Source organism: Egretta garzetta, unplaced genomic scaffold (genome assembly GCF_000687185.1).
Source record: "Egretta garzetta isolate BGI_Z169 unplaced genomic scaffold, ASM68718v1 scaffold549, whole genome shotgun sequence".
Classification (NCBI taxonomy): Eukaryota; Metazoa; Chordata; class Aves; order Pelecaniformes; family Ardeidae; genus Egretta; species Egretta garzetta.
The window spans coordinates 1381-18507 of NW_009260840.1; the positions used below are offsets into that span (position 1 = coordinate 1381).

General features: G+C 49.4%; 1 protein-coding gene across 1 annotated transcript; it reads left to right on the plus strand.

The window, feature by feature from the left end:
* The first annotated feature begins 5256 nt into the window (after positions 1–5256).
* On the plus strand, positions 5257–14959 carry LOC118453126 (multiple epidermal growth factor-like domains protein 11). Its single transcript, XM_035902528.1, has 3 exons — positions 5257–5360; positions 12057–12263; positions 12801–14959. Exons 1-3 carry the CDS (start codon positions 5315–5317, stop codon positions 12959–12961), a joined length of 414 nt encoding a protein of 137 aa, XP_035758421.1. The 5' UTR covers positions 5257–5314; the 3' UTR covers positions 12962–14959.
* Positions 14960–17127: the final 2168 nt, after the last annotated feature.

Consider the following 17127-nt stretch of genomic DNA (forward strand, 5'->3'; position numbering starts at 1 on the left):
GTGAAAAACTTCAATTTTGAATTGTAAAAATAAAATACAAGTGAAGCCTAGTAAGGTCACATAGGAGATCTGCATCGTGCATGGAAGTACCAAGGAGCTAAAGAGATGCACCACCTTCTCATCCCACTATTAGCCTTATTTTTTATGACACAGGTGCTCCCACTCCTGTGTTGGAATAGCAGCCAAGCATTGTGCATGGCTGGATTCAGTTAAAAATAGTTAAAATAGCAGCGGCCAACTCCTCTGAGTGACCCTGTGACATGTTACAGAAAGCAGATGTGTTAGTGAGCTAGAGGAAGGGAAACAGAAGAGAAATTCAAAATGGATGGAACGCCCTTGACTCTGCTGGTCACCTCCCTGGTTCTTCAGGCAGTGGCTCCTCCAGCTGAGGCAGTGGTCCCAAAGGATGAGCCCCTTGGACCAACCAGATGAGAAAGAGCATCAGGCTCACAAAAACATCTGTAGGCTTGTTAGAAATTGCAAGTGTCATAAATATGAACAATAGTTGGTGGAAAGGAAATCGTAAGACTCCATGTGAAAATTAACTTGGACACTCATCTTCTAAAACCTGTAATTATAAGGATTTTTTTTTTTTTTTTTTGACCTTTGAAATGCATTTCTGATCAAACACTGTGCTCAGAGTTGGATGCTGCCGAGACGTGTCCCAGGCTGGCACCTTTTGTATTTTGAACTGCAGCACACCATCACTTTCCAGGGTCGTGGCTGTGCTCAGACTGGATGTAAGGATTCAGGGACTCTTCTGATGGGGAAAACTGTGCTTCTTGATACTACACGGGATCCAGGCTTAGCCTCCCCTTTGATCTCTCAGCTCAGGGAGAGCAGGAGAAGCAGCTACTCCCAAGAAGAAGATGCTGCCTTACTCCGGAGCAGCGGTTGGCAGCTCAGGAGAAGCCAGGAGCCTGTCCTAGCAGAAGCAGAGCACTGTTGCTCGGCCGATCGGTGGTATCGTGCCCTTTTCTGTGTGCTTGGCACCACAGCTCCTCACTTCCAAGCAATGTATCTCTAGATCTGTGTCTAAACGAGGATCACCAGAATGCTGTCTGGAAATACCACGTACTTTGTATTTGCTCGTGTGCCTCATCAAGGCAATCCTACAGGTAACAGGCACGTGAGTGCTTTAATTAACCCCTCTTTGCTCTCCTCACTCTTGCAGGCTGCACTTTCATAGCTTTGGAAAACACCTTTTGATTGCTCACAGTTTGCATCCTTGGCCTTTGCTCAGCCAGGATTAACTCCGCAGACATTTTATCTGGAAAGGGAAAGAAAGAAAGACGTTCTCTGAGGGAGAAACGAAAGGGCTGGTCACACCGAGGGGGCTCAGCGCCAAAGGAGCAGCCCGTTTCACAGTCCACCGTGGTCCTTATTTCAGATGCACGTCCTACACGCTGCCCCAGCGGCACAGATCAAGGAGACCAAGCAAACGGGGCAAGGAAGCGTGAGAGTGAATCCGCCTGACCCAGCACCAGCTTCTTGGGAAGAGCACGGGTCAGATGGCCAGAGGCTGTCTGCTATGCACGATGCTAAGAACAACTATTTAGTCTCAACTGAGGACCCAGCGTAACTCCTGTCTAAGTCAAGGTGTATGTTCCCTCTGATATCAGCAGGGCTCTCTTTGAGCCCAGCAGGAAGAAATTGTGTAGAAAAACATGACCCTTAGATATGTATATGCGTGTCTGTGCATATATATAAAAGTATACATATGTGTCTCCACTGCACACACACGTACAGTGGGTCTTACCGAACTGCAGGTGTTTTGCCTGTTTTGCAGGACTTCAGTTGCCGGGTTTGTGTTCTTTCCAACTGGGAAATGCAAGGAGCAGACCAAAGCCTGTATTTTTACTGCTGGCACGATTGCTTCTGAGCTTCAAGTATCAGGCTTTGTCAGAGGGATAATCTGGATATCTATTAAATGGAGTGGCAATCTAGCGATGAGCACATTTTGCACAAGTAATTCTCATGGATGTGTGCTTCAGATCAGAGTTTGGGGACTCTCTGGTGCCAAGAAGAGGCGGCTTTGCCACCTTCGCTGTGTGTCTCTACCTGTTCAGCGCAGCCCCATCCCACTAGTTTCAAGGAATGGCTCATCTTTGCATTTTCTATTTGCTGTCTCTTGTTGCAGAACCAGAATTTTTTGCCCTGTGACTAATGGCTCTGGTCCAGCCTGCGTTTAAGCAATTGCACAGTCCAGCTTTCAGCTTCTATTCCAAGCAAGTCAAAAGTCCTAACCCACCTCCTCATTAGCCTGAGTGCTGGGCACAGTGGGCTGCAGACAAGCATGGTTTTATCTGCCATGGTTCTTTAACAGCAGTCCTCAATGCAGAGACTGAAGTGTGATTTGCAGCACATCTTGAGTGACTCAAAGCTGCATTTATTCCAGAGGACCCAAGACACAAAGTTTGATTCAGAACTGACCTTGCATTTTTCTCAAAGCCAAGAGGTGTGGAAAAATATTTCCAGCCGAGACTCTGAGTTCACCCCAGCAGGCAATTAAGCTTCAAACTTAAACCTAGACTTTCCTGAAGTGCCAGATTCCTGGCCTGTTTAGGGCTTTTCTACGTTAAGTACTTTTGCAGTTTGAAAAATAATGTATCCATCATTCATTTCACCTCTTGAGGAACACAGTGAGTACACAAAAATGGGTCATAAAGCCCACAGAATTATAACAGACATAAAAGAAGACTAAAGGCAGAATTCCAGGGAATAGGTTGGGAAGGGCTTTGAGGGGTCATGTAGCCCTCCCAAGGCAGAACCAAACGTGCCGGTATCTTTCTTGGCCGTGCTCCCGTAAGAAGGATTCTCTGTTTGCTAGAGCTACACTGGACTAAGTGGGACCTGAGCTCAAGCGTGGCAATGGGCTATTTTGCAGCTTGGGGGGGGCAGGGGCTGCCAGTTACCCAACTCAGACCAGAAGACAGGTTCACTCGGACGAACCCTGTGTTAATACAGCAGCCTGCCCTCCCAGAGGGTCACACAGCAAGTTTGGGCTTACTCGGAGCAGGCACAGTGATCTCTGCTGCTGCAGAAGCCCTTCCAGACATGCCTGACATTGCCAATAGGGCTGGCAGGAGCTCACATGGAGCTGAGCTGACAAAATGTGCTCAGAAGGTGGAGTCCTTCCCCTCCAAGCCACCAAAAGATGCTATCGCTGCATCCTCACAGCAGCCCCAAGGCTCCAGCCTTTGTTCAGGTCTCCACAGCCACAACAAGAACTTTTCTGTAAAGATCTGGTGAGGATGCTCGACAGACACAGCGTTCTTGGACAAGGATGGCCCATGCAGTGAGCACAGCTTACCATTCCCTGGGTAACCTCTGTTTGGAGAAGTCATTTATTCTTCATGGTCCTTCCTCTAACCATCGCATTAATCCCCAGCAGTTACGAGGACACTGTCCTATGGGATCACTCCTGTGGTTTTTGCTGCTTGCTTTGTCTCTAATTCCAACATAGCTGGGTCAGTATTTTAAAGTTATGAGGAGGACTAGGTCATGATCCTGAGCAAAGTTATTCATCCCTGTCTTCTGAAGCCAGAGGCTTGGCCAGTGTTGCTGTTGCACTGTGTGAGCAATGCTGTGTCCAATGCACCTCCCCATGGGGCAGCCTGGGTCTCCTTTTCTGCCCTGTCGCCGCTTCTCTTTGTGGGTACGGCTCCCTTCCCCCTGGAACCCCAGCTGTGTGCTCACCAGCTCCTTGCATGCCCACCTTGCTCTGCGTGGCGTGAGGTGTCTCTTGCCAGAGGCACCCTGGCCCAAATACTGCTTGGGTGTTCCTGCCCCTGGAGGGCTTGCTCAGCCCTGGCAGGAGGATGTGTGATCCCCAGGGGTGACCTTCGGGAGCACCGCAGATGGGAAGGGAAGCACCAGCCCTGTGGATATGAGCCAAGGGATGAATTAGCTCCATCCTCTTCACTCGGGATGCTGCTCTAGCAGAATACAGGCGAGAAAAAAAGCACACAGCTAATGCTGTTAGGTGAAAGAACGTCCCCGCTATGTCCAAACCACCCGGTCAGCCTTGCCCTCTGCATCTTCTTTTGGGGGGTGTGAATCTGGGGAGTGGCTCAGGACAAGTGGTGGGAGGCAAGGCAGAAGGTTCCCCAACAGGCTGAGGGGGTCAGCCCTGGACAGAAGGGAAGGAGCCCCCTTGCAGCGAGCCAGCCGTGTACCACCAGCCCCTTTCCTGGGCTCAGGGATGGATGTGCTAAGAATCAGAGCAAAGAGGGTTGTGTGTGATGTGCCAGCAACGCGTTTGTTGTCTAATTTAGTGATTTTTTCCTTATTTAGCAAAAAAGCAAGGCTGTCGTGAAGAAGGTCTGGTACAGCACTGCTAGTGGTGATGACAACTTTTTCTGTAGAGAGCAGAGGACATGCAAGGACAAATAGCTGGGAGACCTCTGGGATGTGCTGTTTGCAGGGCTCTTTTACCTGTGTAACTTAGTTACTTGATTGGGAATCCCATAAGCCACAAAGACATTTCTATCTCAGTAACGCAATTTGTGTTGATTTTGCTAGTCAATAAGAAATATCAGACTCTATAGTTAAAAAGATTTGAAGGCTTAGATTAGATTTTCCTTTAGATTGATATCTAGGATAATTTGCAGTAGTGAAAACAGAAAAGGTTCCCATCCCCTTCTGTCTCTGCCTGGGTAAGGAGCAGCAAGTTCGTACGGAGTTGCATGAGGCAGAACTCTTTGCTGTCAGCTCTCTGCTCTCAGTTGCTGCGTTCTCAGGCTGCTGCAGCCACTTGGGGGCTGGTGTCACCCCAGTAACTGAATTGTGCACATTTATAAGCAAAGTCATATAAGGTAATTTAGAAAGATTGTACACACCTTAGAATCAAAGGCTGTGAATTAAATTAATTACTAGCCACGAGTTAAACAAAGCCTAAAATTAGCCCCAGGGTAATGTAAGGTAACCTGCAAACTCAGAGGGATATGTTTTAGGCTTCCTTTACTAAGCCAGCCTAGTGTTTCAGTAATGAACATATTGGCAGATGATTATTTTTTTTCTGTTCTCCAGCTGGATAGCTGTTCTTGCTAATAAGCAGTGCCCTGCTTCAGGAAAGCCCTCTCTGCCAGGGAAGCTCTTAAGCATATGCGTAATTTTAGGCATGCACAGGATCCCCACTGAAGCTGAGCGCATGCTTACAGCTCAGGGTGTGCTTAAGAGCCTCCCTAAACGAGGGCTTTGATGTACAACTTAGAGGAAAGAATATATGCTGCTCAGTAGTCAAAGCAATCCAATTTACATAAATATTTATTTGTTTTCCGTTATATATCATTTTTATGCAGGTGCTTGTGGGATGGATAGACGTCAGAACACATACATTATGGAAAAAAGCTTCAAAGGTATGGTATCCAGTGCCTGCAGTCACCCTGGCAAAGAGTGTGAGGAGGGTGTCGTAGAAGAGGTGAGATAGGAGACCTGAGCACCCGGGAGAGTGGCCATGCAGAGACAGAAAGGGACAGAGCAATTACCTCCAACACACGCCTGCGTGGCTCAGCCGGCAGCACTCCTGACTCCGAGCCAGATGTCTGGGGCCCATGAATTATGGATGCAAGGCTTTACGAGGCCGTAGGCTCCTGCCTCGGCCAAGCAGCGCAAGACAAAAAGGGAGGGCTTTGCTGCAGGGACAGGAGGTGCAGCTGGAGCTGCCTGGCCAGGGGAAGCTCTTTTAGGCCCTATCAGCCATCCTATAAGGGCTTTCTGGCAGCAGTTGCTTACAACAGACTGGTGTGTTTTGCCTGCTAAGTAACAGCCCCGTAAGGCTCTCAGCTATCCTGAGCTTAAACAAAGCCACTAGAAAATAAGCTGACCCTGCTATGTGGCCTTCACTGAAAGAGATTTATAGCAGAGCTTGAGAAAAGACCTCACTCAGTACATTAACCAGTCACGCTGGCACAAAGCAATTAATGGGCATTGACTCTAGGGCAGTTCTAAAAAGGGATCGTAGATGAGTCATGAGCTCAAGGCCCAGTGATTTTAGATTCCAGTTGTCCACCAGGTTTACCCTGAAAATATCCCAGTTATGTATGGGCAACACAGCTGCTTGGCACAGTGGTCCCCACAAGTTCCAGATTGACTGGGCTGGGGTTTGGCACACTGACCTCGTGGTCCAGAAGATGGAGCAAGGACTCCATCTCATTCAGAATAGGTGGATTTCAGTCTGAGGTCCGTGGTCGGAGTTCAAGGCTGTTGTGGCTGCAACACATCAGCTGGGAATGTCCTTCCATCAGCCGAGGAGGTAAATGCTGCACAGCCTCTTTCCGTAATGTCCTTGAGCTGGTTTCGGCTGAGTAATGGGGAAAGTGGTACATTCACACAGAGCTGGTTTCAAGACACTCACTGGTGTGCTGTGGCCAAGGTGGTGTAGAGCAAGACCTTGATCTGAACTAACATGGCATAGTGAAAGCTGGGCCACCTGAAAAGCAACGACCAGTTTATAGCCAGGCCTAGAGAACACTAATCACTTCCTAGCTACAGTTTACAAAATAAAGTGCTATAATATTTACTTACTGCATAGAATCACTGAAGGAAACCAATAACCCGTGACCAAGTCTTTCTCAATAGGTTTAAAATGTTAGAAGGGTTATGTATGTATATTTGACTTAATCCACTGGTTTCAACTACTTCAATGATTCCCTTTTTCACCAAAAAAAAATCTTACTATAGTAGTTAGTTGTTCTTTCTACTTGGAGCTATTAATTTCAAGATTAAACTAAATTACTGTCTTTACAAGGTTAAAAAGCTGCTTTAAACACACACAGAGTAGGAATTCCCATCCATAGACACAGTCACACCGGGAGTGGGGTACCAGTGTGAACGAGAAAGAAGGAATTACAGTGAACTGTGAAATGTATTTTCTGCTGCTACATATTTTGTTTATTATTTAGGATCTGAGCCATTTTCTTTACATGCTTGTCTCCTTATAAATTGAAAAAAACAGGCGTAGAAGCCATGTCAGGAGAGGTGATGTGTTCTTTGTGGCTGCTCAGCTGCTGCAGACAGGCACGGCTGGCACTGGCAAGGGCAAGGTGCCGGGGACACAGGAACACACCTGACTTCCCTTGAACATACAAGTAGTGAGCAGCTGAGATTTTTCAGGAGCATCCGATGCCTTTGGATGGCTAAAGGTTTCCGACAGTCCAGTCTGAAGGCCAGTTTCTGGGTTCAGGCAGCTGCAGGGCTCGCTGTCCTGGATGAGTTCCCTGCCAGAAGGAGCTGGGTGACGTGCCCAATGCTCAGTGCGCAGCTCTCCTCGCCCCGCCGGGTCTTCCCTTGGCCCTGCCGAGCCACATTCATCTGAAAGTTGGAGAGGAAGCTTCTGCTAAGCTGGGTTGTTCAGATAAAAGAAACTCCCAGTCCCAAACAATTGGATTATGTCAGCAAAAGGACTTGGCAGGCGGGTGCTTTGTGATTATATACCTTTATGCACTTTAAAGATGATGTCTTTTCCCATCGGTATCTCTTGGGTCTAACTGGAGAAAGCCTGCCCTGCAGCTGAAAATCATGTTTGGTGCTCCTGGCCCCAGCCCAGAGCATCGCATGGGATGCACTGCTGGGAGGTGGCACGGGGTTCCCGTGGCTCGAGGCTGAGTTCAGGCTGTGGTGGACCCGGTCTGCCACCAGTTTCCTCCAGTTCTCCTCCTGGGAGACCAGGGCCCCCAGCTCCGCAGCCCCTGCGCCGCACTGGCCTGGCTGGAGGCCGGCCCCAGAGCAGGGCAGCCAGGAGAGGGAAGTCCCTTTTGCAACCTGCCACTAGAAATGCGGTGGCCGTGCTGCTGGGGGAGGCCCGGGGGGCTCAGGCACGGCCAGTTTGTGCCTGCCAGGGTCACCCACAGACAAGCCCAGCTCACACTGCAGCTCCTGGTGCTGGCGAAGCAGCAGGAACCCTTCGGGGCAGCCCCAAGCCCCATGGCACGTGGTGACGGTGGTTGACCAGTCATGAGCTTTTCAGTGCAGTTTCTTTCCTACAAATGATGTTCAGTGGTACTATTTCCAAGCTTTTATTTGCAGCTGAGTCCTTTTCTATTTTTTAAGTTTGGGTTTTTTTTTTTAATGAATGGTGATGCGCTGGTGGAATAATGTGACCTCAGGCACTAATATTTTAAGGAAAAAAAATCCCTATGCTTTGCACGATACCCAGCAAAATCACATCAGTTAGAACCGTCAATGCCCTTACCTCAGGGACGTGGGGCTTGGTGCAGTGTGGTTCGGTTGTTTGTTGTACAGGAATGCGTCCCCACGACTGCGTCCCGCTCTGAAAAGCAGCAATAAGCGATCGCTGTGCTGCTGGCCTGGCAGCAGCGGGGGTTAGCCAGGTTACCGACAGCAGCCAGAGGCACGCTACACTGACCCTCAGCCATACATGTGATTAAGTAGCAGGAGAGCATATTTTACCTGTGTACATCACATTTCCTTAGCACCTCAAACACGGCAGCAGGTACCGAGGCTTGTCATTAGTATGCCAGAGGATATTGAGGGCAAAAGAGAGGAACCTGGTCTGTGGGAGGGACAAGTACATTTCCAGTCCCTGGTAACAAAAATAAAACCTCCTTCAAAGGTCTGGTGACTGGTATCCAGGCAACACAGAAGACAGGGACTTCAAAAGTAGAGCATATCCCCCGTATTTCTCTAGCGTGTCTGGCTGATCAAGTGGTGACAGCGAGTACCAGCGCTGCTGGTGGCAGTGCCACGGCTTGGGCTGAGCTTTGCACCTCCACAAGAGTCGACCCCGTGGGTACACGGAGGATGATGAGGAGGCATCACCAGGGCTGACACGTGGCCTGTGGAGTGAACGGGCTGAGAATGTCTTAATACATTTGTTCTGGGTTAAATTAATTAATGAAATTTGACAATTGATGCCAGACTCTTTAATTATCCCCAAATTACCTAATAACAAAGTAACTCAGATGCTTCCACATCCTTTAGAGTTAAATTCTCTGCGATCTTGCGCATAATGTGTCTTGTGGGCTAATGACTCCCTGGTGTATAGCACGTTACCGAACATACGCTGGTGCTCCATAAATTATATCGTATCCCGAGTGAAGGGTCTAATCCCTAGCTAGACGCAGTGTTCCCATTTTACGTCAGCGGGAATCGGCTCTTAGGCATGCTCTTCCTCAATATCTTGTGGGAAAAGGCAACTCCTGGGAGAGGCTAAATGAGCCTGGGCAGCCCAAGTGGTCTTTTGCTGGTCTTCCCTGGGATGGGAAGGGCTGGTGCCGCGGCTACAGCCTGCGGGACGCCTGCCTGGTGGGTAGCGGCAGCGCTAGCAGCAGCACAGCTGAAGGTTAGCTTAGCAAGATAAAAGGAGCTGAGCTGGGCTTAAGAAAATAGACGATGTGCTGGGATTTTTTGCCTACGCCAGCTCTGATGTGCCCACTTCCATGAACAAGCCAGCACTGACCCCCACAGCTGCGGGCTGCAGCACGGCGGGAGCAGGACTCCTCACTCTGCCCCCTTTGTCGCTGTAGCAGCCAGCGCTCTTTTATAACCCACGTTTTATGAATTTAAACCCAGCTCTGGTTTGATTTGGTTTGGAGCGCTCTGCAGCGGATCTCAGGGCGCCGGCAGCCTGATGTTTGCACATGGAGCTCGTCCTCACAGGGCCCAAAAGCTGCCTGCACCTATTCCCGCTGCCCCCTTCTGAGAGCATCTGCTCAGCCGGACGGCATGAGGCAGAGAAGCAAGTTTGCAATGGTCTCCCTGTCCTCTCACCCCAAATTTTAGTGCTGGCCTATTAAAAGCTGCCCAGGCTCCCCTAATGAGCGCTACGTACTTGCTGTAGCCACCAGAAGCTGTGACCTGCTGGCTGGTGGAACTGAGCCCTTCTCTGGCTGAAAATGAAGTAAAAGCCCGAGGGCTGAGGCCGCCCTCCTCATGGGGGCCGTGTCCCCACGGCAGTGCGTGCTCCCACGCCCGGCTCCAGCGCTGCCAGGAGCTTTCAGCTCCCTGCCCACACGGGACAGTTCGCCCACGCACACCCGTCCCAGTGACTGAAGAACAGGGCCCAGTCCGGGCAGCACAGGTATTTTCAGCCTAAAGATTTTCATTTTATTACAGGATTTGTTAGTCTTTGGCTATTGCCTCTTCACCTTTAAACACTAACGGATCCTAGACAGCGTGGCACCTTGATTTAAGTCATGTACCTAGCAAAAACTAGTAACATCGAGCTCACTCATGTACAAAAGCCTTTGGTCTTGCAGGTTGCTCCATTGCTCATTAAAAGGACAGGACAGGGCAGCTTTTCCCCGACTTGCCTGTGCCAGGATGGGGTTGGTAAAGCTGGAGGGCCAAACCCTGCTGCCAGCAGCTGGGGAATATTCGTGTGGCTTTGGTTCCTGTCTCCTGTGATGTACCAAACCAGACATGTCTCAACTTCGCAGTAAATGCATCGTTAATCTCACCCAGGCTGAAGTCAGATGAGGAGTTTCTTAATTTTATTACTAAAGCAGCATTGCACTGGTGCCAGGGCCTCTGCCAGCCCTCGCCTCGCTGAGGGTCCCAGCACGGGCCAGCGGGTTTGCTTTGCAGCGGCGCGTCCTCACCAAGCTGGTTTCACTGACCCCGAGAGCCCAGGCCGCTCCAGATTTGCTCCGTTTGCCCTGAAACTGGAGCACACCCGTGCGGTCGCTTGCTGCGGTCCTCAGGGCAGGACCTGACACCTTGCTGGGGACACCCGCTGGGTGCTGTCCCCCAGGTGAGGGGCTGATGGGCGCACACACGCAGACACAAGCCCAGGGCTGGCGGAGGGAGCCTTGCAGCATGGAGCGGAGCAGACCTGACAAGCGCGTTAGCAGGATGGGGCGGATAGGCACAGAGCCGAGGTTTGTAAAGGAGAAGCGATATCTTGTTGTCTGTCTATTTCTTAACCTGAATTTCTCTTTTTGTCTCCCATACTAGATAGCGGGGGCAGCTGGGATTGCAGCTATTTTGCAAGTCCCGCTATTTCACCGGGAGTATTTCATATATACCAGGATCTGCCTTTGTACTGTAACCCAGCACAAGAAAATGCCTCATCTTTCATTGCATCGCTCTAATTCTAAATTAATGGCACTGCCCAGCAGGATGCACACAGCAGCAATGGCACGTTCTTGAATGTCAATGTTAAGACCTATTTATTCTCTATTTTTTATTTATTTATTTATTTTTAAAGCAAGACTGGCACTGTACCTTGCAGCAGGCTGGCATACTCCAGCCAGGGTCACCAACCAATGGTTACAGCTCTCACACCAACCTTGTTCTACCCATGTATCACGTCCTCTGTCACCATCTCCTGTTGTATCCAGCCTAGGGGAGAGGAGCAGATGGCTACAGCAATGGGGGGGGAGGGGAACCAAACAAACCAAACCCCAAAGCAAAAGCGAGGCTCAGATGGAGGCTCCCCCTGTGGACACCAAAGTATTCGCCACTAGCAGAAGCAGCCTCCTCCCAGTCTTAATGGCAGTGGGAATACGAAGTCGGCTGCTTCTGGTCCTGGAAAGCCCCAGAAACTGGAGCTCTCAGGGGGACATAGGCACATACGCTGCACTGGTGCAGTTCTATGCCTCCTGGAAATGTTTTGCTTTCAAATATGGCATTTGATGTTGACCAAAGCCCCTGAGACACTCGCCCTGCAACTGGCCCAGCAGGCCAAGTACCAGCAGAAGGTCCTGCCTGCCGAGCCGACTCGCCACGGACGCGTGCATGGGTCAGCAGGGCAGGTGGAGCGGGATTAAAAACGTAGCTCCTTAGGAATTAGGGGGAGGGAGGGAAAGGATTGCCACTTGAAATTAAATATTGCAGTAAATGACAACTAGAACCTTTTACAGGAAAACCTTCGGTACCGAGCAGGTTTTTTATTTCTTTCCTGCTAGTGAGTTGTGGATGCAATGATCTGGACACACCCAGAGCACAAGCGTCGGGTGTCTGTGCTGGATGCTTCAAGGATCTTCCTTACCCCCTGCCCCCTCCATCCCCCCACCCTTCCTGCAGAGGTTCAGTTGTAATTAACCTAAGCAAGCTAACGACGCTAACACGCCCACTCCGCTCTTGTTTTGCAGATTATATGAAAGAATCTGTGTGCAGCTCCAGCACTTGCTCGCTGAACAGCAGTGAAAACCCATACGCCACCATTAAAGACCCCCCCATTTTAACATGCAAACACTCCGAGAGCAGCTACGTGGAAATGAAATCGCCCGGTCACAGGGAGTCCCCATATTCAGAAATGCCAACTTCATCGACAGCCAACAAAAACATCTACGAAGTTGGTAGGTGGGGCGGGTGGCAGAAGGGCTATTCCAATATTCCAACAGTTGGTGTTTTCATTGTAGAGACTGATGGGTTTTTTTTCCTTTCCCGACATGAGCAGTGTGTGCAGGGAGGCGCTGGTGGGGGGGAGAAGGCCTGAGCGTCAGCGGGGCGATTTGGGGAGCTAAGTCTCGGGCGGGGGCCTGTGCTATGGTGGTGGATGTGAGCGTAGTACAGCACCGAATTGCTCCTCCAACCCCAGCCCAGGAGGGCTGCAGTTCTCTCTTCATGCTCTCACTTCAAACTGCTGCCAAGCCCAGCTGCAAGGTTTCGAAAGTGCAGGCTGGTTGGTCTTTTGAAGACCTCATCCACAGGGCTTTGGGAACTACCTGCCCTTGGATCTGCGTGATGTTTTCCTCCCAGGTCTGCCCCATGCCCTGCCAGTAATGGGAAGAAATGGTTTGGGAAGCTGATGTTCCGTGTTTGTGACAAAATACATGCGTAACTACTTTGGGGAACGCTGCTCATTACTGTAACCGTTTTCCTTGCTTCCCCAGAGCCCACTGTCAGCGTGGTCCAAGACGCCCGCGGTCGGAGTGCCAGTTACCTCCAAAATCCATACGACCTGCCTAGGAACAGTCACATTCCTAGTCACTACGACCTCCTCCCCGTAAGGCACAGTCCGACACACGGGCCATCTTGGGACAAGCAGTCTTAAAAGGATGAACTTCACTGGTGCGCTGTGCTGCAAACACAAAACTTTGAGGAAGCAAAAGAGAAGACAATCCTTTTCTGTGCTGCAGGATGCTGACGGGATGTCAGACTCTCTTACGCAAGGACCTAACGTAACACAACATCAGCTTGGGCCAACTGCTGTTGCATGATGTTATTTATAAAGACATTTTTATATGGGTAACAGGAACTAACGAGAACCTCCTCCACGCGTGACTGGAGTACGTCACCCCAGGCACAAACTCTCCGTGGCGTGTATTCTAACCCTGGCTTTGTTGTAAAATAAAACACAAAAACGTGCTAAGTAGAAGGACTTACAGCTGTACATTTCTACCCACTGCATCAAGAAACCTTTTACTGTTAGGAACAAGGTGACTAGGAATACGCTGGAATATATTTTACAGCTTTGTCATGGAAACAGACGTTTTTCTGAACGGAAGCAGGGAAACTTGTCATTTCACTGTCTGGAAACCTCATTTACTGCCATCACCATGTGCAACCTTTCCAGATCATGCTTGGTCATTAGCGCTGAGATGTGCACCTTCATGTTCAGTACCAGGGTACGTGAGTAGAGGAATATTAACACAGACAAAGTCCGTGCCGGTTTTAAGATGTAACGTCTTGGCCAACGTCTGCTGATCTTTGCTAACGACTTGCGTTTCACCAAGAGCCTCACGCCCAGCTTACCACGCTTTTAACAAGCTATAAAATACTTTGATTGGCACAGGTAGGCTTTAGCTTTCCTTACAGAGTTCTGTTTTGTTAGATAAACCCAGCAGCTTCGTCAGGCAGTGTAAGTCACGGACCTTCACTCACTTCCCTGGGACGCTGCGGGTCTGCACAGACGCACCCTGGTTTGGGTCCTTTCCTAAAGCTGAGACACATCGGCTTCTCTAGACCATCTTTACAAACCATCCCATCATGATTCACTTAACAGCATGCCATTTACAACACCCTTTAATTTGATGTGCATTACCATGTAGTGCAACTTTATCCATTGATGATTCTACCTGAAATGTTATTAAATTGAGCTGAACCCGGGTTTTCTTTTCCAGCAGCTGTTTGTGAAGTAATTATCAAGGGGTTGGCCCATGGTAAAGCTTTGGACTAAGCCACCGTGATGACTTTTTTTTTTTTTTGGTAATCTTTATTGACCTAGAAAGTAGAATACTTGCCGTTAAGCAGTTCCTTGTAGATTTTGAGCATGAAATAGTATTGATTCTAAGTATGTAATTTCATTAGGCAAACGTGGAAGTAGCAAGTTGATTGCCTCTTAAATATATAAAAAAAAATTCTGTTGCACATTCTGACAGAAGCAGAAGAGAATGAAACCAGCACCAATCAGTTGCTCAAAGCACGATCGCTCGCGTAACCTGCTGGTCTGGGGACTGGTAAGAGGAGCCTTCCAGCTCGGAGGCAGCGGCTTGATCCCGGCTCCGAGTCAGAGCAGGCGTTGGATCACTTGGAGCACCCTGTCAGGGCCCAGCCCCTGTCCCCGCAGATGGGCTCAGCCCCTGGCACAGTGATAGCAAACCGCTGGCAGCCGGCACAGCAGCCCTGGGCTCGCTGCGGCAACACGCTCACGTCAGGGTCAGGACGGGGGGCGCCCCAGCGATGGGCTGCTGGAGGATCCAGGACCCCGCCGGGAGGTGGGGTTGGCTCTGAACCCCTCTGTGCAAACCAAGAGTTTTGCAGCGAGAGCGCCGAGCTGAGCCCAGTGATGCCCCAGGCTTCCAGAGCAGCAGATTGTCACGGTGCAGGATGACGCAGAAGTAGTTACATGAATGCTGCATGCGCGCATGGGGGCAATGACTGATCAGCAATAGTAATTTTATGTTCCAGGAAAGCCTTATTTGAGATGTAAGCAGACAACTATTTTGTAGGGCCAGTAGGAATATATTTTATGTACATGAATAGGAAGACTTACCTCAAAAATATCAAGAGAAAGGCAGTTGGGTAAGGAATACTCGTTAGAGACCTACCTTGACACCTAGCACAAGCAGTCTCAGCTGCCAGCCTGACCGATGTCTGTGTCTGCATTGCTGTAAAGTTTGCAATGAGACTCCCACGAGCAGAGATGTGCTCAGGTTTTGGGTTTGCGTGTTTGTTTTTTTTTCCCCAAAGCTGGATTTTTCAAACCAAATGCAACAATGTGCATAGAGCTTAACAGGAAAAACAACAAACAAAACCAACGAAAAAAGTACCTTCTCGTATATTAGCATTAGCTTAGGAAATAGGCACCGAAATGGCAATACTTTTTTAAGGCAAGACAGATTTGTAATATATTTGTTGACTGTGCAAAGGTATTCTACCTTGTACAAAATAAATTGAATTTCTCTCATTGTGTATTTCTCAAATGCACTCATTTACAGACCAAAACTTCCAGCCCGTGTTCAGGTCTGAGCTCACCAGGCGATGGAGCTGGTCACGAAGGGGCTGCCCACCTCAACAAAAAAACCCCACAGGCGTCAGGCTTACAAGCCAGAAGGCAGTTTCTGTTGCAGGATTTCTCAGAAAACACAACACTAATTCAGACTGTAATTTGGAGCTAACTTAAAGTAAGGCCCAGCTTTAGAACAAAATGTAACCGGCTCTGTGCATGCCTTACAACTCCTCCGGCAGCTCTCGTTCCCCAGCAGTTTTACCTTCGCCGGTCTGAGTGAGACCCCAGTGATGCACAAACCGAGGGGGACACGCTCGTGCACCTGCAGAGAGCAACCTGGGGCGAGTGCCAACACCAGGTCTCCCTCCAATTTTCACACGCTGCATTTCAGGGCATGTTGTGAGAGTGCTCGGTGACACCAGCGGGTCGTTGTGCCTTCGGGTGGGCACTGGAGGACACAGGCTGCACCCAGCAGCGAGGAGTCCGGGCAGACAGCAGCCATCCCGACAGGTTTGGCAGCGCTCCCAGGGAGCCTCAGCAATAAATCCCGAGTGCAGATTTGCAGCAGAAACACCTTCAGAATTAATGACTCCGAGGCAACGCAGCGGACTGCTACACGTTGAAGCTTTTTCAATATTTGTGCTTCATATTTCTAAAAATCTTGTTAACTGAAGCCCAGCATGTAATCTTCTTATTTCACAAGCCACACTCAATAAGCTATTTGAGTCTGGAAATTCATCAGGTTTGAACTGATAGAACAAGTTAATTCTAGCTTAATAAAAATGTCTTTAAATCAGAATAATGCCATGTCCTTTCTGCTTAAGAGTCAGAACTTCAACTCCCATCAAACACAAGAACCACTGATGCTCGCTTAACAGCTCTGTAATTGTTAAGGTTGGGACTTTCAAATATGTAACTGATAGCAAAGGCTTTTGGCAAGTAAAGCCAATTTCACAGCATTGTACAGAGTTCCCAGAAACTCAGAAAGCTCATTTCAGGGCCCAAAAGCAGTATCTGTTATAATCAGCTGTCTCCTATTAGCAGAGGAGAGCTGTTTCAGTCCAGAAGCAATGCCAGCTACAGAAGAGAATGATTCATCAGCAGCTGAGCGGGAACAACGCCCCACCGGGCCAGCGTTCAGGCGGCATCATATCTTGCATCGTCTCTCCAAAAGCACTTTGTGAAGTACCTGCTTGTCCCAGGAGCGTCACCCAGCCTGGGCCACCAGGACCCCCTGCCACAGAAGACATAGAATGTGAGGGAAAGGCAAGAAGTTACATCTCTGTACCTGCACCCTTCGATTTTGCTGTAGAAGTCGATAGCTTATGAAGGCTTTACAAACTATTGCATGGAAATTTTATGCTCCACATTGCAGCAGTTCATAAGTACAAAATCAGGTTTTGCACAGCATTTCTAAGGCCTGTTTTATGGTTATTGAAGTTCTGGTGGGGAAAAAAAATAAAAATCAGAATTCTTACTTTGTCCGACAGCACACGCAGCCATTTCACAGCTGCTCAGGACTGAAACACATCACTGGTTGCTGCAAGGCGGAGGCAGAAGCACGTGCACACACGCAAATGCTACGTGGGGCTGGGGTGGCCTCAGCCTCTGACAGCAATCTGTGCTCCGACAGGCTCCGGTGTGTTCGCATTCACTGCAGGAAACTGCATAAACCCATGCGAAATCCAAAGGTGACGTGACAGCTGAGTCGAGCCGCCTGCTTACATGAGTCAGAAAAGGAAGCAAAGTGAAACTCGTCCTGCATTTCC